The 27,106-nt window shown below is 43.2% G+C and overlaps 1 protein-coding gene across 2 annotated transcripts in view; it reads left to right on the top strand.

Moving 5' to 3' along the window:
- MRAP2 (melanocortin 2 receptor accessory protein 2) overlaps positions 1–11,227 on the top strand; it is a 57,067-nt gene extending 45,840 nt beyond the window's left edge. For both annotated transcript variants that reach the window (XM_004580422.2, XM_058661050.1), the window contains one exon: positions 10,784–11,227. In XM_004580422.2, coding sequence (XP_004580479.1) covers positions 10,784–11,177 — 394 coding nt within the window. In that variant the 3' untranslated portion in view covers positions 11,178–11,227. The remainder of the gene's footprint in view (positions 1–10,783) is intronic.
- The last annotated feature ends 15,879 nt before the right edge of the window (positions 11,228–27,106 follow it).

Here is a 27,106-nt window from a genome sequence, read left to right as displayed (position 1 = left end):
CTAATATTGCTTAAAATATTAAGAGTACAGAATTAAAAGATCATAAATGAAAGGATTTTATAAAAGCATATAACAGATTCTTTGCTAAATCTTATAATCCAACCATGCATTAATTACCATCACCTTCACCTAGTGCTGATTCAATTGTTTTGTGTTCTTTTGCTAAAGGGCAGTGAAAGGGATCAAGGCAGCTCAGCCAATCTACAAACAGAGGGCCTTTGGAAGAAACTGCCTTTTATCTTTATAAACTGTTTTCTTTCCCTAAATATAAGTGCCAATGTAAGATAGAGATTTTAAGCCATTTTGAGGGGGTTCACTTTTGTTTCCCTTTAGAAGATGCCCCATATACTTTTGCTTTCTGTGGTGAGAAACTAAAATGTGTCATATCATGTGTTGTAACAGTTCAAGGCGCATGGTAAACAAACTCTTTGTACCTCCATAATTGCCATCTGTTCCATAATACTATCAAGCCATTTATTTTTTTTTTAATATTTTTTTATTCATTAATTACATTGTATTATGTGTCACAGTCTCATAGGTACTGGGATTCTCCCCACCCCTCCCCAAACCCTCCCACCATGGTGGATTCCTCCACCTTGTTGCATAACCACAGTTCAAGTTCAGTTGAGATTCCCTCATTGCAAGCATATACTAAACATAGAGTCCATCATCTTATTGTCCAGTCAAGTTCAATGGCTTCTTAGATATACCCTCTCTGGTTTGAAGACAGAGCCAGCAGAGTATCATCCCGATCAATTAAAAGCTCCAACATACCATCAGCAAAAATTTACATCATTATGGAATTAATTGACATAGTAATGAGTAGCCAATATGTCTTTGTGGCCAAATGGGCCAAACTGGAAACCATAATGCTAAGGGAAATGAGCCAATCCCAAAAGGTTAAATACCACATGTTTGCCTTAATTTAAGATGATATGATGTTATGTATAACATGTTATGTATGTAATATGTTGTGTCTAAACTAAAATTGAAATGTCAATGAGGTGGTCACAGAAGGTGGTTAAGAACTAGCATTTATTTTTTTTTTTAATTTTTTTTTAAAGATTTATTCATTTTATTACAGCCAGATATACAGAGAGGAGGAGAGACAGAGAGGAAGATCTTCCGTCCGATGACTCACTCCCCAAGTGAGCCTCAACGGGCCTATGTGCGCCAATCCGATGCCGGGAACCTGGAACCTCTTCCTGGTCTCCCACGCGGGTGCAGGGTCCCAATGCACTGGACCTTCCTCAACTGCTTTCCCAGGCCACAAGCAGGGAGCTGGATGGAAAGTGGAGCTGCCGGGATTAGAACCGGCGCTCATATGGGATCCCGGGGCTTTCAAGGCGAGGACTTTAGCCGCTAGGCCACGCTGCTGGGCCCAACTAGCATTTATTTTTAACATATTGGCTAATCAAGCCATTTCTTAAGGAAAACATTACTTATACTAGGGCAAACTTCAGGACAAAAGTGGGCACATAACCAGATGTTTGGAAACATTGTGGGCTCAATTGTACTATTGTATACTTTTAGCTGTGTGTCATAGCCTTACGTTGCTAAAGATGTCTTTATTATAACATGATTGATCAATTTGAGGTGTTATTCCAGTTACAGGAATCACTTCACATTAGCAGAAAAACAACAACAACACTCTCAGGAGAATTCTATGAAACATCAGAGAGGTGATTGAGTGTCCATACAATGGGGTGAGGCAGCAACGAGGTGACCAGAGACATTCTACCGGGCCTTGCCCCGCAGTCAGAAACTTCTCGTAGCCTTGCTAACCGAGGAGTGGTGCTCATCACACACCCATGCCATCCGACCCAACTGCATGGCTCCCCACAAGCCAACCCTACTATCCAGCCCACACACATACTGGCAGGTGCCTTTCTGCCTAGCCACCCCTGCCCCTGTCCTGGTTTTCATGCTCTCCAGTGGGAGTGATAACCCAAGAGGGAGGTGCGCACTAATTCCCTACTAGGCCACTCCACTCCCAGTTTATGCACTCTCCAGGTGGTTCTGCAGTTTAGCTTGACAGATTAAGCCCTCAGTGCCAGCCTCTGCCAGCTGATGCTGCAACAAAGCCCAACCAACCCTCACCCACTCTAATTTTTGCTTGTACCAGTCAGAACAGTCAGCCAACCTGGCCCTTGCCTGATCTAGCTCACACTGCCCCCATCCCAACTCTCCAGTGCCCTCATCCAACTCCAGGGAGTTGTTGTCCAGCAGGGGAACCCACATTTCCCCTCCCTGGTTCTCATGTGTGCTGGTTGGGCACTGCAACCACACCTGGTATAGCTCACCTCACCTTGGCATTCCTTAATGTGCACTGGTTTGTGTCATGACTGAACCTGGCCTGAACCACACTATTCTGGTGCTTGGATTTGCCAGCGGGTTATGTGAACGGATTCAGCCTGGTCTGCCCCAGACATATGCCAAATGTATGCCAGTGGGTATCTTTCTCTGGCCTGGTCTGGGTTGCTCCTTGTCGTGGTTCTTGCGCTCACCTGTAGGGACTGTGTTCCGATAGAAGAGTTTCCCAAGCTCCTCCATCAGAACCTCTCCCTATGCCAGATCTTACACATACTGGTGGGTCCATGAAGGCCAGCCCACCTTGCTGGCCTTCAGTCTATTCCAGTTCTTACTGTTGGATGTTCTAGCCCAGCTAAGGCTTGTCCATACCCAGGCACTGCTCACATATGGCTCAGAAGGGGCAGAGGCCTAGCCTAGTCCATCCTACATCTACCCAGGTTTTCCAGAGCACCAGATGGTACTAGTGTCTTGCCCAACTCGGTGTGCCCAGCCCCAGTCCACACTTGTGCCAGGGTAGATTGCAGCCATAACCAGACCAGAACACAGCCCCCACTCCGGCTCCCGCACTCTCCCATAGGAACGCCAGTCCAGCAAGGGTATACTCTCACAGCTACCCAACTGAATCTGTTCCCAGTCCTAGGTTATATGTGTGCCAGTGGTTGCTCTGACCCAGTTGTCTTAGCCCTTCACCTGTCTGAGCCTTTGCCTTTGATGCTGTGGTGTAGTATCCCTGCCTCATGCAGACCAGTTGGTGTAATAGCCTAGCTCAGCATGACCTGTGCTCTATTCCTGATTTCTGTTCTTCCTTGTGAGTTGAGGTTTGCATGACCCTGCCCAGTCTGCCCCCTTCCAGTTGCAGCTCGGCCCACCCCAAATCTTATTTTAGGATGCACATTGGGGTGCTGCTGCCTTGACCTGCCCAGACTGTTGTCGGTTCATTTACCCGTAAGTGATGGCAGGTTCCCTGGTCACACCTAGCTCAGCCCATTGCCACCCCAGCTCACGAGCTAACCTGTGGGACTTGTATTTCCACAGGGTTTGGCCCATACTTCCCCCAAAGATTCTACCCCCAGACCTGGTTCTCTCATGTGCTGGTTAGTGTCTTGACCCTGCCAAGTGGGAGCCGTCCACTGTTCCACCACTTAGTCAGATGCTGGTACCTAGGTCTGCCAGACAGGCCCCCATCCATAGCTATCGTGTGGACTGGTGTGTGTCAGTCAGTGATGCTTTATGCTAACATCCCATCTTAGGAGTCCTAATTTGGCTGGTGAATCAGTCTGGCCCAAATAGATCTTATGGACACTCCCCTCCAAACCATCAGGTCTCAGTCCCCATGCTGGCCCGAAAGTTCCATGACCCCGTTACTGGGAGTCACCCAGAATTCATCTCTCACTTTCACTAACACTGGCCTTATTCATGGGTGTCCCTAAGGAGCAATTACATATCCTAAAAACCCCAGAGTTCGCTGCCAGGCAGCCAGCAGGCAGAGCCTGGCACCACATGGTGTGCTGGCCTTTAGAAAGCCTATGAATCAGTCACTGCCTTTCGGCAGTGGCTTGGCCTGAGTCCCCAGCCTTGGATCCAGCCTGGCAGGGCACCCCCTCACAGCCGCCACCCTGCAGGGAGCTGCATTTGCCCCAACCCCAGGGCTGGAACCCAAAAAGATGGCTTTAGTTCTTTTTTTCTCTTAGCCAGGCCTTTTTGTACTTTGGCATTCGATTCTTCATTACTCCTGAATAGTCAACATGGACAAGGTAGCTTCACCAGGAACCAGAGACCCTGACTGCTTATCATCCTATCTAACTCCTCACATTTCCAAATGGAGGAATGAACACCAACTGTTCTTAAGGACAAAGGGATGGTGACTGCTCTAGCTGCTTTGAGCTGAAAGGGGGAGTTGTTGAGTAACAGCAGTGGTAGGGAGTTCTAGAGGTTTCTGGTAGAAGGTAAAATTCATCAGGTGTCCAAAGTACAGTCTGGCACTTGAAGGCTTCTCTTTGTTGTAATCTTAACAATTATTGCATTTGACATTTGAAAATGCTACAATTGTTTTGCATCTAGGTAGGGAACAAGTGTTAGATTTTCTGAAACAATTATACTTTACCAATGGTTGCCAGCCCTAAGATTTTCAGGAAGATATATAGCCTAGAGCAGCACTGAAAACATTGTTACAAGACCTACTAGTCACATTGTAGATGGCAAAAGATTTAAACTAGTTTTCATTTATAATAACCCAGCAGTTTGTAGTATCCTAACAAGAATTTACAGAATTTTGTACACTTCAAGGCAGAGGCAAGCAATCTACTAATTTATAGGAATGTAAGGAATTATTTAAATATCCCACCCTGGACCCAGCGCCATTTCCTCTTCGTCACAGTTCGTGAAATTTGCACCAGTCCGGCTGTCCACCACTCAGATGTAACCCAGCATTTCACCTGAGAATCCCACACCCAGTCTCCCAGCCCTTTTCCCAACTCCTCCCACTCACCAATCATTCTTAGGCAATCACCTGTGACAGTCTCAGGCACCAGTTCCCTGGGGCCTACCCTCAATCCCTCGCAATCTCCCCCGCCCCACACACACACCTTGCAGGCTCACCTGAATGGCAAAAAGGTCCCTGTTGCGGCTTTCTCTCTCTCTTCTCCTTCTGGCCTCCTCCCACCCCCTTCCTCCTTGCCTCTCCACCATCTCCACCCTGTTCCTGCCCCACTGGAATAAACCTATGATACCTCGATAAAAAAACAAAAAACAAAACAAAAAAAAATCTACAGTGGGGGATGTGGCATAATGGCCTAGTAGCTAAAACCTCACCTTGCATCCGCTGTTATCTTATATCATATCCCAGATGCTATACTTCCCTTCCGGCTCCCTACTTGTGGCCTGGGAAAGCAATAGAGCATGACTCAGGGCCTTGGTCCCTGCACTCACATAGGAGCCCAGGAAGAAGCTCCTGGCTCTTGGCTTCAGATTGGCTCAGCTCCAGCTATTGCAGCCATTTGGAGAGTGAAGCAGTGGACGAAGACCTTTCTCTCTGTTTCTCCTCTCTGTAGATCTGCTTTTCCAATAAATAAAATAAATATTAAAATATTAAAATATTTTTAAAAACCTACAGGTTTTGCCATTCAGGTGGGATGCCATTTTACTCTCATTTGGATGCTGACATTACAAACTGACCCCATCAAATTACATCTGGGACAGATGTAATTCTTACACATTGTGGCAGGAGTATAAAATGAAGCAACCACTTTGGAAAATCTGGTAGTTATTTTAAAATACAGAATTAAACATGCCTCTAATGTGCGACCCCGTAGTTCTACTCTTATTCATCCAATAGTACTGAAAACCATATATCTACAAAGAGGCTTTTCAACAATGTTGGAGCTGCTTTACTCACAAGACCCCTGCACTAGAAACAGCCCAAATACCCTTCAATTGGAGAATGAATGAACATATTGTAGTATATTTTTACAGTGGAATTACCCTACAGGACAAAAGATACACTATTGTTTCATAGAACAACATGGATGAATATTTGCTGAACGAAAGAATCTAGGCTAAAAGAATGGCGATTCGATGTTTCCAAGATCAGGCTAAACTAAACTGCGGTGCTAGAAATCAAGAGATTGCCTGGAGCTGGCAATTGACTGGAAGTTCAAGAACAGAACTGATCGATGGAAATGGAAATCACAGCACAGGTGCCTTAAGGGAGTGGAAATTGAATGGAAGGAAAGTTCTGGGGCAAAGAAAATCGATGTTCTTTATCTTGATTGGGGTGGTGTATGCATAAGTATGTACATCAATGAAAATTCATTGATTTTTATACTTAAAATCTGTGCAGTTCACAAAATGCAAATTCTACCCCACGATGAGATGAAGAGCAGCAGAATTGAAGCATGTGGCATCCATGATTTGTTTTTTCAATTGCACATCCTTTATTTTATCAGCAGAAGAAAGGAAAGAGGAATAAAACGGTGCTATAGTGAACATTTGTCGTGTATTAGATTCTGAGAGTAGAAAGATAAACTTTCTGCTGTTCTAAGGGAAGTAGAACCAGAGCAATTGCATTGCTGTCACAGTGACATATCAGAGAAAGTAAGGTGGAAGCAGTGTGTCTGTGGAGTCTTATAGCCGCGGTCTGGGGACAAATGGACTTTAATGTCCACTCCCTCGCTGTGCCCTGGGTAGGGACAAAATTTTCTTTCCTGTGTCTTAGTTCTCCCATAAGGGACAGCTTAAGCATAAGTTGTGTTATGGAGTTGCTGCTGCACACAGTTGAGTGTCTGGGTCCACTGGTACCACAGCTTAGCAGAAAAACAGTTAGAGCTTCTTGGCTCTGCAATTAGGGCTTGTTAGTTATTTAAAAAAGATTGCAGAGCTCTAGTTCATACGATATTACGATATTATTACGCGCAGCTAATTCCCACAACCTGGTTCTTTACCATGAGCTGAAACACCAGACGCAATGAGGTATCTTAGGAGGTTTATTCCAACGAGGCAGGAACAGGGTGGAGGGGAAGGGGAAGGGAGGCGGAGGAAGACGGGAGAGCAAAGAAAAGCAAGAGAGAGAAGAGAGAGCGAGCTGTACGGGGGGGGGGGGGGGGGGGGGGGGGGCTTTTGCCAGCCAGGTGTAGGGGGTGGGGATTGGGAGGGATTGAGACCAATTGGTGCCTGCAGGTGAATGCCTAGGGATGATTGGCGAGTGGGCGGAGTTGGGGAGGGGGCTGGAAGATTGGGAGGTGGGATTCAGGTGGAAAGCCAGGTTACATCCGATTGGTGGATAGCTAGGCCGGCGCGAACTTCATGAGCTGTGAGGAAGAAGGAATGGCACCGTCCAGGGAAGGATATTGGAATAACTCCTTACAGGGCTCATGTGAGCTCAGCAGCCTAAACCTGACTCCACCCCCTTTACTTTCCTATGTGATATGAGATAGCTGGTTGGGTTTAAGGTTTTTGATACTCTCCGCTTTGTCCTCAAGCATCTATTAACCCTGAAGGATGACACAAGAAAATCACCTAAATGTGCTTGGGAGCCCAAGTCTTCAGGGTCTCTAAAGGGATGTTTTTGAATTGTGAGTGCACGACATATTGACCCTGCAGCTCAGGTGTAAGTCCTTGATCTTTGCCATGCATTTGTTGAGTAGAGTGGGCAATGACGTTTGTTGACTGGGTTTATGAGTAAAAAAGAGTTCAGGCTCTGAGAGGAATTCCTTGCTCCAGAATCCCCAGGTTATCATTTTAGGAGAGATGCCCTGGCCAGCTGGATTGCAAAACTTCTAGAATTATTGCCTTCTGAAATCCAGGCGAATCTTGGTAATTTGAAGCTAGTGATATATGTTAGTCTTCCCAGATCTTTAAATTGAATTCATGCTCCATTGCCCTGTAAACATTGGGTCATAAGCACTTTGTCTTGAGTCTAGGGAGAGAAAGAAATTTAAGAACTAGAATCACTGAGAAAATTATACATTTGTTGAATAGATTGTTACAGGCTGCTATTTTTCAGGTTTTGTTGTGGATTTGAAAACTTGTTCCTGTCATAAGGGGTCACGACCTTATAAAGTAGAAAGGGTATCATGTTTCTTTGTTTACCTGGCTTCCTTCTTTCCTGCTCCTGTGGGAATATTCACTCGTTGATTGTCATTGTACTGCTAATTTGTGCCCTAGTACATGAAAAAGGAATTGGGTTTTACTCCCACTCATACCACTGACTGATAGTGCTACTCAACAGGAATTTGAGTGTTCTTTACATAGCAGTTTATACATTTACAAGATTGGAATAACAATTTTTGCTACAAGTGACCTGATAGGTCAGTTTTATGAATCAAGTAAGAGAAATAGACATCACAGCACTTTGACAAATGATAAATGTTCCTTTTTGTGGTAGAGTATTGTTAAGGCTGGTGTGATATTGGCCCAAGGTGCCAAACTTCATTCTGAATAATGACGCCTGGGGCTTCTATGTAAATACAAATTGCATACTGAGCCTATCCTCAGAGAGTGTGAGGGCCTGGGACCTGGGAGACTGCATTAAGAAGCACTTTAAGTCTGATGTAGATTCAGGGAGCTCACCAAGAACCATTGATGTCTGGGTAACATATTGGGAACCCGCAGCAGGTACCTGTTTCCCTGGTGATTCAGCATCTCTCATCCTGAGGCTTTTGCCTTGGTTTCATGTTTAGAAGTGATGGCTCTCATTTTTTCACTTTCTTGTTTACTGTTTTATTTCATTTTTACTTACATTTTGTGTTCAGTGCAAATCGATTCTGTAATATGAGAAGTTGCTATGAATAAAAGTACAAATACACACACATATTCAATCCCAAATAAATGTGCGGTGCTTCCGTATGAAGTAGAAGAGTGCTGATTCATACTCATAGTGCCTTCAAATTTGTTCAATCTGGCTGTTCCCATGTTGGTTTCTAAAGGTGATTTCTTTTTAAAAATGATCTTAATTATTGGGCCCGGCACAATAGTGCAGTGATTAAAAGTCCTCGCCTTGCACGTGGCAGGATCCCATATGGTTGCTGGTTCTAATCCCGGCAGCCCCACTTCCCATCCAGCTCCCTGCTTGTGGCCTGGGAAAGCAGTCGAGGGATGCCCAAAGCCTTGGGACCCTGCACCCGCATGGGAGACCCAGAAGAGCTCCTGGCTCCTGGCTTTGGATTGGCTCAGCTCCAGCCGTTGTGGCTGCCTGGGGAGTGAACCATCAGATGGAAGATCTTCCTCTCTATCTTTCCTCCTCTCTGTATATCTGCCTTTCCAATAAAAATAAATAAAATCTTTTAAAATATATGTAAAAGTTTTTGTGAATTTAATGCAAAGTATCATTCACTCTTCACTTGCCAAAAACTTGATTTATAGTTTTGGCTCTTTAATGTGTTTGCCTTGTTATTTTTAATTTCAAAATTTCTCATTTAACGTTCAAAACAGACCATTTTTTGAATTGCAAAAAGTATTGAACATAGGCAGAAATAAAAAAGCAGCATTTTGAAATTGGTTAATGCAGTTCTATTCTGAATCGTTGAGCAATAGCTCATGATGGATGTTTTCCCTGAACAAAGAACAAACAATGCAGCCTTGACATCTTGAGATTTGATTATTGTTTACAGCCCTTGACTGTACTCCTGAAAGCTACATTGTTGTTGTTTTCTACTTACTGTGTGTGAAATCTTTACCTAATTGAGTATTAAACTTGCTATTACAAAGTGAAATGAATAAAAAAAAACAGAGTGAGATGAGAATATGCCATTGTAAAAGTTATAGGGGAGAAAAAGGGGGATGGGAAGGGAAGAGAGTAGGTGTGGAACATGGGCAACAGAAGGAAAGTGGGATGGGGGGTTATTTCTATGCTCTTACGTCTGTATAGTGAAATTTGTTCACTCTACATGTAAGTGAAAAAAAGAGGAAAGTCCATGACATTGGAGCAATGTGGTCATAGCTCTGTCTTTTAAATACCAGTGAAAGTATCAATCTGCAATATATATGTATGTATACACACACGATATTTGTGTAAATGATGGAGATTACCTACCATTTGACTTTATGAGAATAAGCAAGATTACTCAAGGTTTGATTTGGGGATAGATTGCAAACTATTATTACCCTGGTGCAAGTCAAGTACTACTTAAAAGTCAAATGCAATGTCAGCTACAAACCCTCAGAAGAGTTCAGTTAAGAGAGCAGTGATAACAATGTGGAACTTTAGAGTAAGCGTTGAAGTAGTGCTGCTAAAACAACACCCTAAGGACCTACAACATCTGGAATTCCTTCTACTGTTCATCTGAATAGAATCAATCATGGAAGCTTTTTGTATTACCTAATTTGAGCATTATACATTTAATGAACCTAATGAAAGTGACTCTCCATTCAGCATTCCACCTTTTTTTCTAGAAAAGACCAAATCTATTCCTATTTTCGTGCTAGAATTTGAAGTGTTCACAAATTTCTTAAATCACATTTAAGGAAATCACATTTAATTTTGGATGATGCCTCTTCATCTTGAATATAAAATTCTAGCAGATTTAATGCTGGCATTCATAATCTGGACAAACTTCACATGTTTTTCAACCAATCAATTTGGGATTCTCAGCATTTTCTGCTTCAACAAAACAAGATGTGCAATTAGTAGAATCAAAGAAGATCTGCTTTTCTCTTTGCCACACTGGACTTCTAGTTACCATTTGGATTGGCTTTAGAAGATGGGAAAACATGCATGGTATACACTGGTTGGACTTAAGGAAGTTGAAAATTTCTGGGTTGAGTTCCTTGACACTACTACTAGTTGTTTGGTTTGCATATGTATGCATCAGTGGGTGCAGAGCCAGAAGCAGCAGCCCTAGTTGAAGTCTAGCCGCCGTTGATTGCTCTGCCCTTGTCTGTTCCTTAGGGGCTTGGTGGAAATAGCTGAAAATCATAATGCCGCAGGTAGATGAGCTGGAGCATAAGCAACATTGTATTTTTTATTTCTTTACAGTAATGCAGAATCTTCAGAGAAGAGATTCAGAATGAACAGCTTTGTGTCAGACTTTGGAAGACCCTTGGAGCCAGATAAAGTGTTTTCTCGCCAATGCAATGAGGAATCCAGGTCTCTCTTTCACTGCTACATCAATGAAATAGAGCATTTGGACAGGGCCAAAATTTGTCACCAGACCACAGCCCTGGACAGTGATGTCCAGCTCCAGGAAGCCATCAGGAGCAGTGGGTGCCCAGAAGAAGAGCTAAACAGGCTCATGAAGTTTGACATCCCCAACTTTGTGAACACGGATCAGAACTCATCCTTTGGGGAGGATGACCTCCTGATTTCTGAACCACCTATTGTTCTAGAAAATAAGCCAGTTTCCCAGACCTCACACAAAGGTCTAGATTGAGAAACAGGCTTTGTGAGGTGTCTTTCTGAAGATGTGAGCTCCGTCTTCATGTAACAGGAGAAATATCTGTTCAGCACAATTGTGTGTGTGCAAATGAAAGAGAGAGAAAGACCTCCCTGGAAGAGAGCTTATTAAGAGTTTTGGTTGCCTTTTTTCCCCTTTCTAACATATCTGGCATCTTAAAAACTGACATATTTATGCTATCATCTTCCTTGTTGAAAAAATTGACCAAATACTTCTTTTCACCCTTCTGTGTTCTAATCTAGCACTGCCACTGTGGTACCATAGTATTATCAAGTTGCTTTACCTCCTGGGCTGCCACAGCTTAACTGAAGTGCAGTGTTTGAATGATCCCTTGTGAACTTACGACTTGGTATCCAGAAGAGGCTGAGATCCACAGAAAGCAATGTCAAGTAGGGCACCACCTCATAATTGTTGTAGGATTCCTCAGTCTGCAGCTTTCACTCAGGTCTCAACTGAGCCAAGGGTGCCACAATGTCAGGACACTGGACCCACACAGTTATGGCAGCCGGTGTTTGTCCCAGCATTCCTGAATGACCCTATCTCTATTCCTAGGTTCTCAGAAAAATGGCTCTTTTAGAGGACCTCCAGCTGTTCCTGCTCCAACCTGGGCACAGCCCGGACTTAGATTTCCTACCAATCCATGGAACATTGCATTGCATGGCATTCCCATCCCCAAGAGATGTAGGGAAGACTTACAGCTGAGTAAGAGCAGGGGCCTTCTGTGTATATCTGCTGGTATATCTGTAGTCACTCTGTTATGACACTGGCTGTAGAACATTATTACAATATTGGCTGGGAAAAGCACTCCTGGACGTGCTGTTGGCTTGGCAGTGTGGTTGTCTGACTTTGGACTGATGAGCTGTCAGTACTCCATTGACAGCTCTAGAGAGTGGGCTGGGTCATGTAAACAGGTGAGTTAATTTCATGAAGGAATCTGTGCAATGGTACTGGAAACAACCTGGTTTTGTACTCATGGTTGCATGCATGGCCAGCTGCTGCTAATCCCTGGGTGACGTTTTCATTCTGAATTTGTCCACCACTTGTCTTGCTTAAACTACAAAATAAATGCGTTTGATTGCACAGAATTTTCTGTGGCTCTTTGTTCTTACACATCCTATCTTTCATTTACTGAAAACATGCCATGTTTATAATGCCTCCTTAGCTTCTGGGACAGTGCTGACTCGATCATAGATATATGCCAGTGTGACATTTTCAGAATCACTGGGGGGTCCTGGATATATCATAGAAATACTAGTGATCGGAAGTATGCATAGCATTTCATTTAGGAATTATTCCTCCCAAAAAGAAATCTCTTTCTTACAATATCTTTTAAGGACAGTGTTCTTTAAGACTCTATCACTCTATAGTAGAACAAATGGTAGAATGTTTCTTGTCATTTAAGCTACTGTAACAATCTTTCAGAGAAAGAATTAGTAATGTTGCATCAACATCCAATATGAATCTTATTCATAATTAACCAAATACAAATGATGGGTTATTATTGTTAAGGCATATAAATGGCATCTTAAATAGAAGTGGATTTATTAGAGGACTGTAGAATATTTAACAGTCATGAAAATATCCATTAGTATGACAGTATTTATGAAGTGAATGTTAAGAATTGTGAAGAGTCTAAGATTGGCCCTTCTTGCAATTTACTTGCCACAGTCTTATGGATGCTGCCATGAACACACGATTCCTGGGGCAGAAACAAAGAGCTTCATTCCAGCATCCCAGGTGGCATGTTTCATATTTCCTGGGTTTATTTAAAATTCTGGTAAATTAGCACGAATCTAGCAGCATAAAGCAGCACAAATTTATTCTTCTAAAGCTCTGGAATGCAGAAGGGCCAGCATCAGTCTCAGGCTGAAATCTGGGTATTGACAGGACTCCATTTTTCAGTCTGACCAGCTTCCAGAGGTTGCTCATTCTCTGCCTCATGATCCCACATCACTGAAATTTCTGCTCTTGTTCACATCATCCAAAAATCTCAGTCTTTTACAGCATCATCTCTAATATGTCATGTAAATCCTAACAATCTAAGTTAATATTGGTAAGATCTAGATTTGATACATCCTGGGAAGGAATTGTTTTGAATGCCTGGACCTAAGCACAATGAGCATCAGATTCTAGTTGTAAACATGTGCATTTAAGAAAGAAAACAGAAGGGAAAAAAAAAAGTCACCAATTCCAAGAAATTTCAAACTGTAAATGGGGAAACTTTATTATGCGGCAAGGCTCAAAGTCTGCTGTGGCCTGTGACTTCAACCTCTGGACCAGAAGCTTCATGCTGGAGTGTTTTTCTTGAAGAGTAGGATGCGTAGCTGAGCAGTTCTGTCAGCTTCTTTACGTAGAATTGTGTGAGCCTGGCAGCCTTCTCTGTCCACTCTCTGACTTTGTCGTTCAGTTAGCAGTGTTTCTGCGTGTAGAACATGTTCACTGTCACTGTGGGTCTCCTGCAGATACCCTGTGATTTCCATTCTTCATTTCTTTTTGTTAAAAATTTATTTTATTATTTACCTGAAAAACAGATCTACAGAGATAGAAGGAGGGACAGAGAGAGAGAGAGAGAGAGAGAGAGAGAGAGAGAACGAGAACGAACCAACACTCTAATGTGGAATGCTCGTGTTGTAAGCAGCAGGCAGCTTAACTTACTGGGTCACAACATTGATCCTCCAGGAATTTGTTTCTTTAGGCAAGAGCCTTCTTCATCAATCAATCCTGAATGACCCTATCTCTGTTCCTGGGTGCTCAGAAAATGGAGTTACAAGTCACACTCCTAATGTCTTCAAATACCTGTATGACAGAATGCTTTTATGCCTCTTAAGACACTAAAAAACGTGGTCTAATCACACCATTGGCTTTCTCTACAGCATACTGTCTTGATAGTGGATATCCTAATTTTAGTTTCTTACAATGCAAATGATCAGAGTTTCTGAAATTGTTAGGTCTAGATTCTTTCCACTTAACAGTTCTTGCTTCAGGTTATCTCTTTCCTCTTGCAGTTTACTCTAAGTTTCAGGAAGAAATCAGGCCTCATTTGTAACACTTCAGTCTCGGGTATCTAAGGTCTTTGTGGGATGATAACTTTGCCCTCTCCATTAAGTGCAAACTGCAATTCATCCAGGCTCTCAGTCACTGCGAGACAAGAACCCCCTTTTCTCCAGTTTCCGATAACATGTTCCACATTTCCATCAGGACCCCCCCACAGTGCTTTAAATGTCCGTATCTCTGAACAGTTTGCTCTTTCATGATTCCTCCTTTCACATCCATCACTATAAGCCACAAATCTGTCTTCTGTAACCAGATATTGGTTTGTATTTTCAAGATGTAGCAATAAATGGAACCATGGAGTGTCTCCTTTGTTTTCCCTGGTTTCTCTTGTTCAGCATAATTATTTTGGGATTCATCAATGATCAATAAGTTATTTTTTATTGTTGAGTAGTGTTTGATCATATAGCTATATCTATTTGCTTATCCATAAATTTGTTAACGGACATTGGGTTATTCATACTTTTTTATTACAAATGAAATATATTTTTGTATTTCTTTTTTTATCTCTCACTCTGCCTTTTATTTTTTTATTATTTTTTTTATTAATTACATTGCATTATGTGACACAGTCCCATATGCACTGGGATTTCCCCCCACCCCTCTCCAAACCCTCCCCCCCCCATGGTGGATTCCTCCACGTTGCTGCATTACAACAGTTCAAAATCAGTTGAGATTCTTTCATTGCAAGCATATACCAAGCATAGAGTCCAGCACCTCATTGCCCAGACAAATTCAACGGCTTGCTGGGGAGACCATCTCTGGTCTGAAGGTAGAGCCGGCAGAGCAACATCCCTATCAATTAAAAGCCCCAACATAACATCAGCAACAATTTACTATGTCATGGAATTAATTGACATAGTATTGAGCAACCAACATGTTAAAAAAAAAAAAAAGCAAGTTCTTTACCACGTACTGTGACTCCTTCACCGACACTTCAACTTTGGTTTATACATGACCGGGTTCTATACACCTTAAAATGGCCATAGGCTGCCACTCAGCTGTTTCATGTCTATTTTCATTATAGTATTACATTTTACATATACTGTTTTTCATATTGACATCATGTCATCTTAAATTAAGGCAAACATGTGGTATTTAACCTTTTGGGATTGGCTCATTTCCCTTAGCATTATGGTTTCCAGTTTGGCCCATTTGGTCACAAAGAACTGCATTTTGATTTTTTTAATAGCTGAGTAGTATTCCATGGAGTAGATGAACCATAGCTTTCTTATCCAATCCTCTGCTGATGGGCATTTTGGTTGCTTCCATGTTTTTGCAATTACTGATTGTACTGCTATGAACATAGGAGTGCATGTTGGTTTCTCATGAAACAAGTGTTCTGGATATATTCCTAGGAGTGCTATTGCTGGATCATACGATATGTTGATTTTGAGTTGTTTGAATGTTCTCCATAGTGATTTCCATAGAGGCTGTACCAGCCTGCAGCCCCACCAGCAGTGGAGTAGGGTTCCCTTATCCCCGCAACCTCGCCAACAAGTGCTGTTGGTGCTTTTTTTCATGTGGACCAATCTTACTGGCGTCAGGTGGTACCTCATTGATGTTTTAATTTGGATTTCCCTTATTGCCAGGGAACTTGAGCATTTCTTCATATGTTTATTTGCCATTTGGATTTGTTCCTTTGTGAAGTGTCTGCCCATTTCCCGTGCTCATTTCTTGAGTGGCTTGTTTGTTTTGGCATTTTGGTTGTTTTGTAGCTCTTTGTATATTCTGGAGATCAGCCCTCTATCACCTATGTCGTGTGCAAAGATCTTCTCCCATTCTGTGGGCTGCTTTTTTACTTTGTTGATTGTTTCCCTTGCTGTACAGAAGCTTCTTAGTTTGATGAGGTCCCATTTGTTTATTCTGATCTTGATTGCTATTGCCTTTGGTGTCCTTTTTAGGAAGTTGGTACCTACCCCTAGATCTTGCAGAGTATTTTTTTATAAGTTTTTATATAGGCATATAAAAGTGTCTGGTTCATATGATAGATAATTGATTTTTTTTTGAGAAACTTCTAGACAGTTTTCCAAAATGGTCACTATTTACATTTTCTCATTATATATATGAACTTTGCTTGTTTCATTAGCAACACGTTGTAACATCACCTTTTAAAATTTTATCCAGTCTAATATACACACATGATGAAATCTCATGGTGATTTTCAAATGCATTTCTTTAGTGACTAATGGTAGTCAACTTTTATTACACTTATTTTTCCTTTAACTACTGTAGATAAAGTGCTTTTCTGAGCCCTTGGCCCATTGTATTATTGGAGTATTTGCTTTATTATTGAGTGTTGAGAGTTCTTTGTATTCTAGATAAAAATCTATTTCTAGATTTATAATTTGCAATTAGTTTATCTGTGACTTGTTTTATCATTTGCCTAACAGTGTCTTTGAAAGACAGAAGTTCCTCATTTTGATAAATTACAATGCATAACTTAGTTTTTAAATAATTGTGTTTTGGTGTCATACACAAAAAATAACCCTTGTCAAATTCAAGATTATGAAGGCATATACCTATGTTGTTTATTTTTTTCTAGAAGTTGTATCATTTCAATAACTTCCCAAGTCAGGTTTTTGATCCATCTTGAGTCTTTTAAAAACATTCTGTGTCCTATATCAGTGTTCATTTTATGCAGGGATAGCTTCTTGTTGCAGTTCAGTTTGTTAAAAGGATCATTTCTCCATATTTGCTTCTTCAGTGAAAATTAGGTATCTGTGTGTGTTGATTTTAGGACATAATACTCCGTTGAATTATTCTGTTTGCATATTTTATTCCAATGCTGTGTTTCTTATTGTAGCCTTATACTAAATCCTTTTAAAATTGTATTTTAATATGGTTCACATAATGGAGAAGTTTGCACACTCAAGAGGGTCTCCAGTTAGGGTGGAGAGGGTCGGGGTATGGAGGAAGGTGGGTCAGACAAATGTTTCAATTTTTTTTCTCCTGTGTCCACAGCAGGGGAAAGGGAAGAAGCCACTCCTTGTTGTCAAACTACATCAGCATCAAGGGCTGGAGACAGTCATTTGATGACACCTTAGAGAGCCCGATGTGGGGAAGAGTGGTGCAAGCAGTACTTGCATGGTTTTGATAGTTCTGAGACATTGTCTGCTTTGTTACACCAGCGTTGAGAAATATTTCCAAGGTCTGTTGGCTGACCAAGTCCACTCTAATGAATCCATAGGCCACAAACATGTTACAAAGCTTAGCCAAGAGAATTGTCCAATCTGTGCTGCTTTCCATCCTCTGATGAGGCACTAAGTGTCCTTTACTGGCCTAAATGAACTGGCTCTCATGTCTGCTGTGTGCATTTGGTCATGCTGTTCACTGCACAGGCATCAGCAACTCTGGAAACTCAGTCCTGGTACATGCCCTCCGAGTTTGAACTACATATCTTATGATTTTCCCTGTGGTTGGGATTGAGTCCAGTCATCTAGTTGGGGAGTCCCCCAAAAACCTTGCCTGGAGTGACCTCAGACTTGACTCTTGTGTGAGCCAGCCAGTACAGGATTAGGCTTGGTCCATCACCTGCTTTAGGCCATAGTGGTAGAGGCAGCTGTCTGGTCAGTTCTTTCCCCTTCTCCATCTCTCACATGTACTGACAGATGCGGTGGCATAGCCCAGACCAGCTGTACACAGGCTCAGTCTTCATGCACACAAAGGGGTGCTACACCCTTGTAGGGGCAACCCCCAATAACTCCCACCAGACCTGAACCAGGCCCTGATTTTTGTGTGCCAGCATGTGCTGTGGCCTAGCCTGGTTCATCCCACAACCCATCTAGCTCTCATGTACACCCGCAAGTGCTGCAGCTTAGTTTAACCCAGCCTGCTCCCAGATCTGGCTCAAATATATGCCAACAGTGCTGCTGTCTTGACCAGCCTGAACTGCCCACATTCGGACTGTTGAGCACACCAGTGGGTTCTTGAGCCTAGCACAGTCAGGCCTGCCCCCAGATTCACTGCACACAAATGCGAACAGGTGCTGCAGACTTGCCCAGCCCAGTTTGCTCCCAGCCTCAGCTCTCGCACTCACCAGTGGGAGCTACAGGTTAGCAAGGGAGTACCAGAAGTTCCCCTACCAGGGCTTTTCCCAGCCCTGGATCTTTCATCTATTGGTGGATGCTTCAACACAATTTGGCATTGCTTACCTGCAGTTTCAACTCTTTGGGTGGGTGTTGCGGCCTAACCCAGTCAGAGACAGCCCATGCCCTGTCTTGGCTCTCATGACCAGTGGGTGCTTTGACCTGCCCCAGCCTGGCCTGCCCCCAGACCCAGCCCACACAACCCATCCTTGCGTTGCCTGGCCCACCTCCAGCCACAGCTGTTGTACCCTTCACTAGGAGCTGCAGCCTAGCAGCAGTGTTTCCCCAAATCCCTACCAGACTCCCTCCCATCCCAAGCTCTCAAGCATGCTGGTTAGGGCTGCACCGTGGCCTCCTCCCAGCCCTGGTTCACTGAAGTGTCTTGTGAATTCCATGGTCCAGTCTGGCTCATATAGTCACCACCTCAGCTCTCCATGCAGACCAGTGGGTGCCATGGTCCCACACAGGGAAGCCCATAAGTCCTCTGCAGAATCTGCCCCCAGATCCAGTTCTCTTGCATTCTGGTGAGTGCCGCAGCTCAGCCTGGTGTGGTCTCTACCTGGCTTTGTCACTCATGGGCAGTTACCGCAGCCTAGCCCAGCCAGGCATTCCCTCAGCCCCAGCTTTTGCATGCAACAGTGAGTGATAGTATTTAGCCCAGCACAGATCTCTCATGTGGGCAGATGCCTTGGCCTGACCCAGACATGGCCTCTTGGCTTCCCACTTCTAGACCACTCTTTGCTCCCTCACCTACCTGGAAGCGCAGTGTCTTAGTCCAAGGGAGACTCTAGAAGTCATTCCTCCCCTGTCAAACAAGCCCTCAAGGATTCCCGCTCCAATTTGGTTCCCAGACCCCTTTCCCTAGGCAATCTTCTGCCCCTCCCCCATGCTGCAACTTGGGAACCATGGTGGTTGTGAGTCCCACCCTAGCATTCCCTGCCTTCCCCACATATCTTAAAAAAAAAAAAAATACTCATGTGTATTGGCACACTGGTATAGTTAACAAAAATTTGTTTTAACTAGGCCCAGAATGCCAGCAGCTATTGGCTGTTTTCTTCCAGCAATGTAATACTCGCTAGGTACAAAGCAACCTAAGCAGTTGTCTACAGCTGGGGTATACTAAGTCTTGAAATCAAATAATGTAGCTTGTCTTAATTTACTCTACTTGTGTAAGGTTATTTTAGCTATTTGGCATTCTCTGCATATCTGTCTGATTTTTGAGGCAGAGGCAGGTGTGCGGTATTATTTGAAAGGCAGAGTTATGGAGAGGGAGAGGCAGACAGATCTTCCATCCACTGATCTATTTCACAAATGAACACACCAAGTCTGGAGCTTCTTTGGATCTCCCACGTGGATTCTGGGGCCCAAGGAATTGGTCTATCTCCTGCTTTGACTGCTCAAACACATTAGAAGGGACCTGCATAGGAAATGGAGCAGCTGTGACATTAACCTGCACCCATGTGGTATGCCAGCTTAAGGTGCAAAACCCCAAAACAAGCCCTAAAGACAGACTTTTTTTTTTAATATAGCAGTGGGGTGGGGGCTGGCACTGTATTCTAGTGATTAAAATCCTCACCTTGCCTGCCCAGAATCCCATATGGGCACTGGTTTGTATCCTGGCTGCTCCACTTCCCTTCCAGCTCCCTGCTTGTGGCCTGGGAGAGAAGGCCCTCCTGGGACAGCCCAAAGCCTTGGGACCCTGTAGTCATGTTGGGAAACCCAGATGAAGCACAGGAATCTTGGCTTTAGATTGGCTCAGCTCTGGCTGTTGTGACCATTTGGGGAGTAAGCCAGCAGATGGAAGATCTTTCTGTCTCTCCTTCTCTGTAAAGATATGACTTTCGTATAAAAATAGCTAAATCTTTAATAAAATAAATGTATATATATATAGCAGTGGGAATATGTGTGGGGTTTTGGTTTTGTTTCTTACTGTTTTTGAGAGGCAGAGAGGTGAGCATGAGAGGTGGGAAAGAGAGAGCAAGCGCAGGATTACATTCACTGGCTCATTCTGAAGATGACCACAACAACCAGGATTGAGCCAGGGCAACCTGGAACTGAGTTCTACTCTCCTGGAGCTCGGACCAGGCCTTACACAGAGTACCAGGGAAACAAGTTCTTAAGCCTTCCTCTGTGCCTCCCAGGGTGCACATGAGCAGGAAGCTGTAATCGAAAGCAAAACCAGGACTTGAATTCATGCATTAAAATACGAGATGTGGGCATCCCAAGTTTCAGTATTTTTAAAAATGATTTTTCTGACTTTAAATGCCATAGGTTTTTAAAAAAAAATTTATATTTTATTTGAAATACAGTTACAGTAGAGAGGGAAGGAGAGACACAGAGTGAGATCTTCCAACTACGGTTCACTCTCCAAATGGCCACAATAGCCAAAGATTGCCTGATTAAAAACTAGGAGCCAGGAGCTTCTTTCAGTAGATTCAGAGGGTTCAAACATTTGAGCAGTTCCTCTGCAGCTTTTCTAGGCGGACTAGCTGGGATATGGAGCAGCCAGGACTCGAACTTGGGCCAATATGAGATGTTGGCACTGCAGACAGAGGCTTAACATGTTACACCGTGGCACATCCCGACTAGACTCAGTTTTCAAATTTCACTCCTTATGTCCTATTGTTTTAACATTTCCTCCATTAGAGTCTAACTCAAAGCCATATTAAAAAGGTGCTTTTAAGGTTCCAATTTTAAGGAATTTTTTTTCTTTTGTGCTCCACTAACACACTTTATTATACTCTTATTTTTTCATATTTGGATATGTAAACATGTCTGGTGTTTCCTGCTAAAACTTTACAAGACCAAGAATTTTGGCTTGTTCCCTTCGCTGAGGAAAAGTTTAAAAATATTTATTAATTCCTTTGGGAGGCAGAGATGAGGTTCCATCTGCTAGTTTATTCCACAGATAGTTCCAGCAGCTGAGGGACTGAAGCCAGAGCTGAGCGCTCAGTCCAGATCTGCAGTGTAGGTGGCAGGGATCCAGTTCTTTCAGAGGCGGCACCTGTTGCATCTCAGAGTTAGCCTCAGCAGGAGGTTGGAATCAGGAGGTAGGCCCAGGTGTGGGGCCCAGCACTCAGACCTGACATGGGGTTCAGGCTTCATGCCAGGCTGCCTCAACTGCTTTGCTCAACACCTGTCCCCCAAAAACTACTTTTTTTTTTTTACTTTACAAGAGTAAGCCCAGCATTAAGAGAGACCTAAAGAAGACATCTAGCTCATGTTCTTACATTCTCAGAAGAGCTATCAGATTAACAATTGTTCATTCTATTGTTCATGGAATATGTTGTTACAGAATAGATCACCAAGATCTATCTTTATTAGTAGATTTCTTTTGCCCATGCCTACACTTTCAAGAAGAGTTGTCATCATTTTTCCCCCCAAATACCCAAACACATTCTGATTGACTGGGATGCTAATTATTTGAAACTGTGTGTTGCCTAGCTCTGTTCACATTCTCCCTCAAGATTGACTTCTTGAAGATGTCTTAGATATCTTTGGCTACAAGGACAGCAACACCATTACTTCGCATTCACACGTCACTTGAATTTGTCCTCTCCAGCAAAGCATCTAGAATTCCATTTAACGCAACTCTTGTAGTGCTGTTGCACTTTTTTTTATTCATTAATTCATTGTATCATGTGACACAGTTTCATAGGTACTGGGATTCTCCCCACCCCTCCCCAAGCCCTCCCACCACGGTGGATTCCTCCACCTTGTTGCATAACCACAGTTCAAGTTCAGTTGAGATTCCCTCATTGCAAGCATATACCAAACATAGAGTCCAGAATCTTACTGTCCAGTCAAGTTCAATGGCTTCTTAGGTATACCCTCTCTGGTTTGAAGACAGAGCCAGCAGAGTATCATCCCGATCAATTAAAAGCTCCAACATACCATCAGTAAAAATTTACATCATTATGGAATTAATTGACATAGTAATGAGTAGCCAATATGTTAAAAGTAAATGCTAGTTCTTAACCACCTTCTGTGACCACCTCATTGACATTTCAATTTTAGTTTAGACACAACATATAACATACATAACATAACATGTTATACATAACATCATATCATCTTAAATTAAGGCAAACATGTGGTATTTAACCTTTTGGGATTGGCTCATTTCCCTTAGCATTATGGTTTCCAGTTTGGCCCATTTGGCCACAAAGAACTGCATTTTGTTTTTTTTTTTAATAGCTGAGTAGTATTCCATGGAGTAGATGAACCATAGCTTTCTTATCCAATCCTCTGCTGATGGGCATTTTGGTTGCTTCCATGTTTTTGCAATTACTGATTGTGCTGCTATGAACATAGGGGTGCATGTTGGTTTCTCATAAAACAGGTGTTTTGGATATATTCCTAGGAGTGCTATTGCTGGATCATACGGTATGTTGAATTTGAGTTGTTTGAATGTTCTCCATAGTGATTTCCATAGAGGCTGTACCAACCTGCAGCCCCACCAGCAGTGGAGTAGGGTTCCCTTATCCCCGCAACCTCGCCAACAAGTGTTGTTGGTGCTTTTCTTCATGTGGGCCAGTCTTACTGGCGTCAGGTGGTACCTCATTGATGTTTTAATTTGGATTTCCCTTATTGCCAGGGAACTTGAGCATTTGTTCATATGTTTATTTGCCATTTGGGTTTGTTCCTTTGTGAAGTGTCTGCCCATTTCCCGTGCCCATTTCTTGAGTGGCTTGTTTGTTTTGGCATTTTGGTTGTTTTGTAGCTCTTTGTATGTTCTGGAGATCAGCCCTCTATCACCTATGTCGTGTGCAAAGATCTTCTCCCATTCTGTGGGCTGCTTTTTTACTTTGTTGATTGTTTCCCTTGCTGTACAGAAGCTTCTTAGTTTGATGAGGTCCCATTTGTTTATTCTGATCTTGATTGCTATTGCCTTTGGTGTCCTTTTTAGGAAGTCGGGACCTACAGTGCTGTTGCACATTAAAGTCCATTATTCTCAAGGAGAGTTGCTTTGAGAAGAAAGGCCAGCTGCTGATCTGGCACCTCGGGAAAAGACTGAGAGTGACTTTATTGTGGTTCTTTGATTTTTCGATGATCATTGGGAGCAAAATGCAATAAGGAAATTATTTTATCATCTAACAAACCAGCAAGTTAAGTATAGCAGCTGAGAAATCAGCTTTTTCATTATCCCCAGGAATTGTTCTCACTTCACGTAATGGTTTCTCCTGTGAGCAATTAAAGACTCTGGGTACATATAGGGTTTTCTTGGTTGTTTTTGTTTGTTTCTCTTCCTTAGCCTTGTCATGTTTATTATACCCAGTCAGATAAAGTGGATCCTGTTTATTTGCAATTCAGCATCAATCTTCATGAAAGGATCTTCTATTTTGAGGCTAGTAGACAGTTTAAGACAAAAACCTAAGTACATTTCTATCTTCAAAGCAAAATCATGATTTGTGGTTAAAGAAACTTCACTGTATTAAATACAATGATACAGTGTTCAAAATGACTGCTTGGTTCTGCCAAACACGATAGCAGTTAGTTGTCCCAAAACTAGTTTCGGTGGCAATGATTCCTTCTTTCTCAGAATCCATGCGAGTGTTTCATCATTATCATAATATCAAAAACAAGAGAATTTGTTGCAGTAGAAGATTCCAGAGGAAATGTGAGATGAACACACAAAGCATGTGTGTGTGTGTGTTGTATATACTGAAAACAACAATACGACATTAGACGCTGAATACATGTCTTAAAGCAGAGCGTGACCATGAATTCTGGTGTAGTGTGTAAAGGAAATAGGTAAATGTAAAGCAGAGGACATTTGCAAAGGGATTCACAGAATTGGCTTGTTGAGACGAAGAGCAGGTGCCTTGAAGGGGTGGAATGTGGTAGGCAGAATAACACCTCCCTGTTTCCAACATTTTCACTAATGAAGACATTACTGGGTATCAGAAAAGAGTTGTTCCATGTGGGATTAAGATGGAGCAATAGAAAATACAGCCTGTTTTATCCAGGTGGGCCCAATCTAGTCATGTGGGTGAGTCCTTATAAATGGCAGCCTACCCCAGCTGAGTTGAGTCGGAGGGAGGTGTGATCATGGAAGACTGCTGGGAGAGATGCTGAGTTGTTGCCTATGAAGGCGGGGGCACAGTAAAGGAAAAGTGAGTAGCTTCCAGACACTGGGAAAAAACAAGGCAACAGATTTCTCTCCTGGGGCTTCCAGAAAAGGACACTGTCTGCTGATACACTGTCACACTACACCCGGACAAGAATGGGTTGGACCTCTGCTCCTCAAAACTGTAAGATGATACATTCGTATTTTTAAAATCAGTAAGTGTGTGTAACTTGTGGTGGCAGAAAGCAAAAACCTAAAGGAGGAATGAGCTAAGAGCTTGAGGTCTGGCATGGGTGTGGTGAGGGAGGTTAGGGTAGGGATTCTGATGTTTTCACCTAATGAAACAATCGGGGGGAGGGGAAGTAGAGAAGGAAGATGTGGCAAGCAGAGTTTTTGTTACTGCTGGTGTACTGCTGATGCTTGTGTAAAGACTTACTTGGAGGGTGGTGACCTAGTGGCTAAGTCCTTGTCTTACATATATGCAGATCCCATATGGGCGTCAGTTCCTGTCCTAGCTTCTCCACTTCCCATACAGCTCCCTGCTTGTGGCCTGGGAAAGCAGTTGGGGACAGCCCAAAGTCTTGGGACCCTGCATCCACATGGGAGACCTGGAAGGAGCTCCTGTCTCCTTACTTCAGATTGGCTCAGTCGTTGTGGCTACTTGGAAGTAAACCAGTGGATGGAAGATCCTTCTCTCTGTACATTTGACTTTCCCATAAAAATTTTAAACAAACATAACAATTAAAAGAGTTATTTGGTGGGAATGGTGCCATGTCATAGCAAGCTAAGCCTCCACCTGTGGTTCTAGAATCCCATATAGGTTTGAGTACCGGATGCTCCATTTCTGATCTTGGCCCCTGCACACACTTTGGGGCTCTGGAGCAGCCCAGCTCTATCTGTTGTGGCCATTTGGGCAGACAGAATATCTGTCTCTCCTCTGTAACTATGCCTTTCAGACAGCAACAACAATTTATAAAACGCTGTTTTGAAAGTCACAGAGAGAAGTCTTACATTTGCTGGCTCACTCTCCAAATGGCTGCAACAGCCAGGACTCGGGAAGACGAATGCCAAGAGTTTCATCCCGGTCTCCCATCTACGTAACAGGGACCCAAAACTTGAACTACATCACACTACTTTTCCCTGGCTATCAGTAGGGGGCTGGATTGAAGTGGAACAACTAGGACACAAACTGGTGCTCATAGGGCATGCCAGCATCACAGGTGCTGGCTTACCTACTTAAGCTACTAATAGTCAAGACCTGGGGAGAGAAAAAAACAACCTAACTCATTCCACCTGATTTTCTCTTCAATAAGAAGGCCTGATTTTAGTCTCATAATTAGTTCAAATTATTTCCTTCATGACTATAGTGTCAAGTATCTCAAATTCTTTTCAGACTTTTCACAAGAAGCTCCATCAACCTGGTGTAGTGTTTATTTATTTATGTATTTATTTTTAGGATTTGAGATATGTATTACTGCCTTTTCATTTTTTATTATATTTTTGACAATATTTACCTAGTTAATTACGGTAAAAATGTTCAAGTGCTATAGGAAAGTGGGTAAGACTGTTATGTCCATATTGTTTCCTTCATGTATCTGAGGTAAAGGGGGATATTGAGGGAGAAGCCCCACCCAGTTTCCCACCCTCCCCAGGTCCCAGATGTGGGGCATGCTCCAAGATTCTTGCTCAAGTGGTTTTGATAGTTCACCAGTTATGAATTGCTGCCATTTTCGCCACTCCCAGCATGATGAGGTCGTTGAAGAATCCACTGATTGACATAGTCCATCGTAGTCTCCGTTTGCCCAGTATTTCACTGCCAACATATAGCTGAGGTGGTTGATTGACTTGTTCTGTCCTCTGTCTTTTCTTGGTTAGGGTTCTGAGTCTGGAAGCTCAATTGGGGAGATCCCCAAAGAAACTGTGTGTGAGGTGTTCCCAGACCAGATTCTTGTATGTACTAGCAAGTACAGGGCCCGGCACAGTCCATCACCACGATCAGCTGGTGGTTGCAATTGCTGGGTTGGTTCTGTTTTCAGTCCCGACTTCCACTGGAAGCAGTCGGTGTTGCAGTCCAGCCCGTTTCTGCCCAGCACATACTCGGCCCTCACATAAACTGGTGGGAGCTGCAGCCTAGTCAGAGCGACCCACAATAACCCCCACCAGGCCCGCCCCCTACTCTGGTTTGCCAGTATGTGTAGCAGACTTGTCTAATCTGTCCCACATCCATTTGGCTCTTGTACATCCCATTTAATGGGTATTAAAGCTTATTTCCATCTAACCAGCTCAACTATCTAGCCCTCATGGATGTTGTTGAGTGCCTCTCTGTCTAGCCTTCCCAGCTTCTGTCCTAGTTTTTGTGCCCTGCCGTGGGAGTGGCAACCCAAGTGGGAGGAGCCCACTATTTCCCTCCCAGTCCTCTCCCACTCCTGGATTATGCACACTCTCCAGGTGGTTCTATGGTTTGACAGTGTCAGCTTCTGCCAGCTGATGCTGCGGCTAAGCCCAAACAACCCTCATCCACTCTAATTTTGTTTGCACCAGTAGGAATAATCCACCCAGCCTGGCTTTTCCCCAATCTAATCCACATGAGGTGCACAGGTATTGTGATCCTGCCTAGTCTGGTCTGCCCCCATCCCAGCTCACGCTCTCCAGTGGGAGTAGAAGTCCAGCAAGGGAACACCCTCTTATTTCCCCTG

The sequence above is a fragment of the Ochotona princeps genome, chromosome 1 (assembly GCF_030435755.1).
Source record: "Ochotona princeps isolate mOchPri1 chromosome 1, mOchPri1.hap1, whole genome shotgun sequence".
In the NCBI taxonomy this organism is placed as follows: Eukaryota; Metazoa; Chordata; class Mammalia; order Lagomorpha; family Ochotonidae; genus Ochotona; species Ochotona princeps.
Note: the sequence above shows the minus strand (reverse complement) of the source record. Positions and strands in the feature narration are given on the sequence as shown.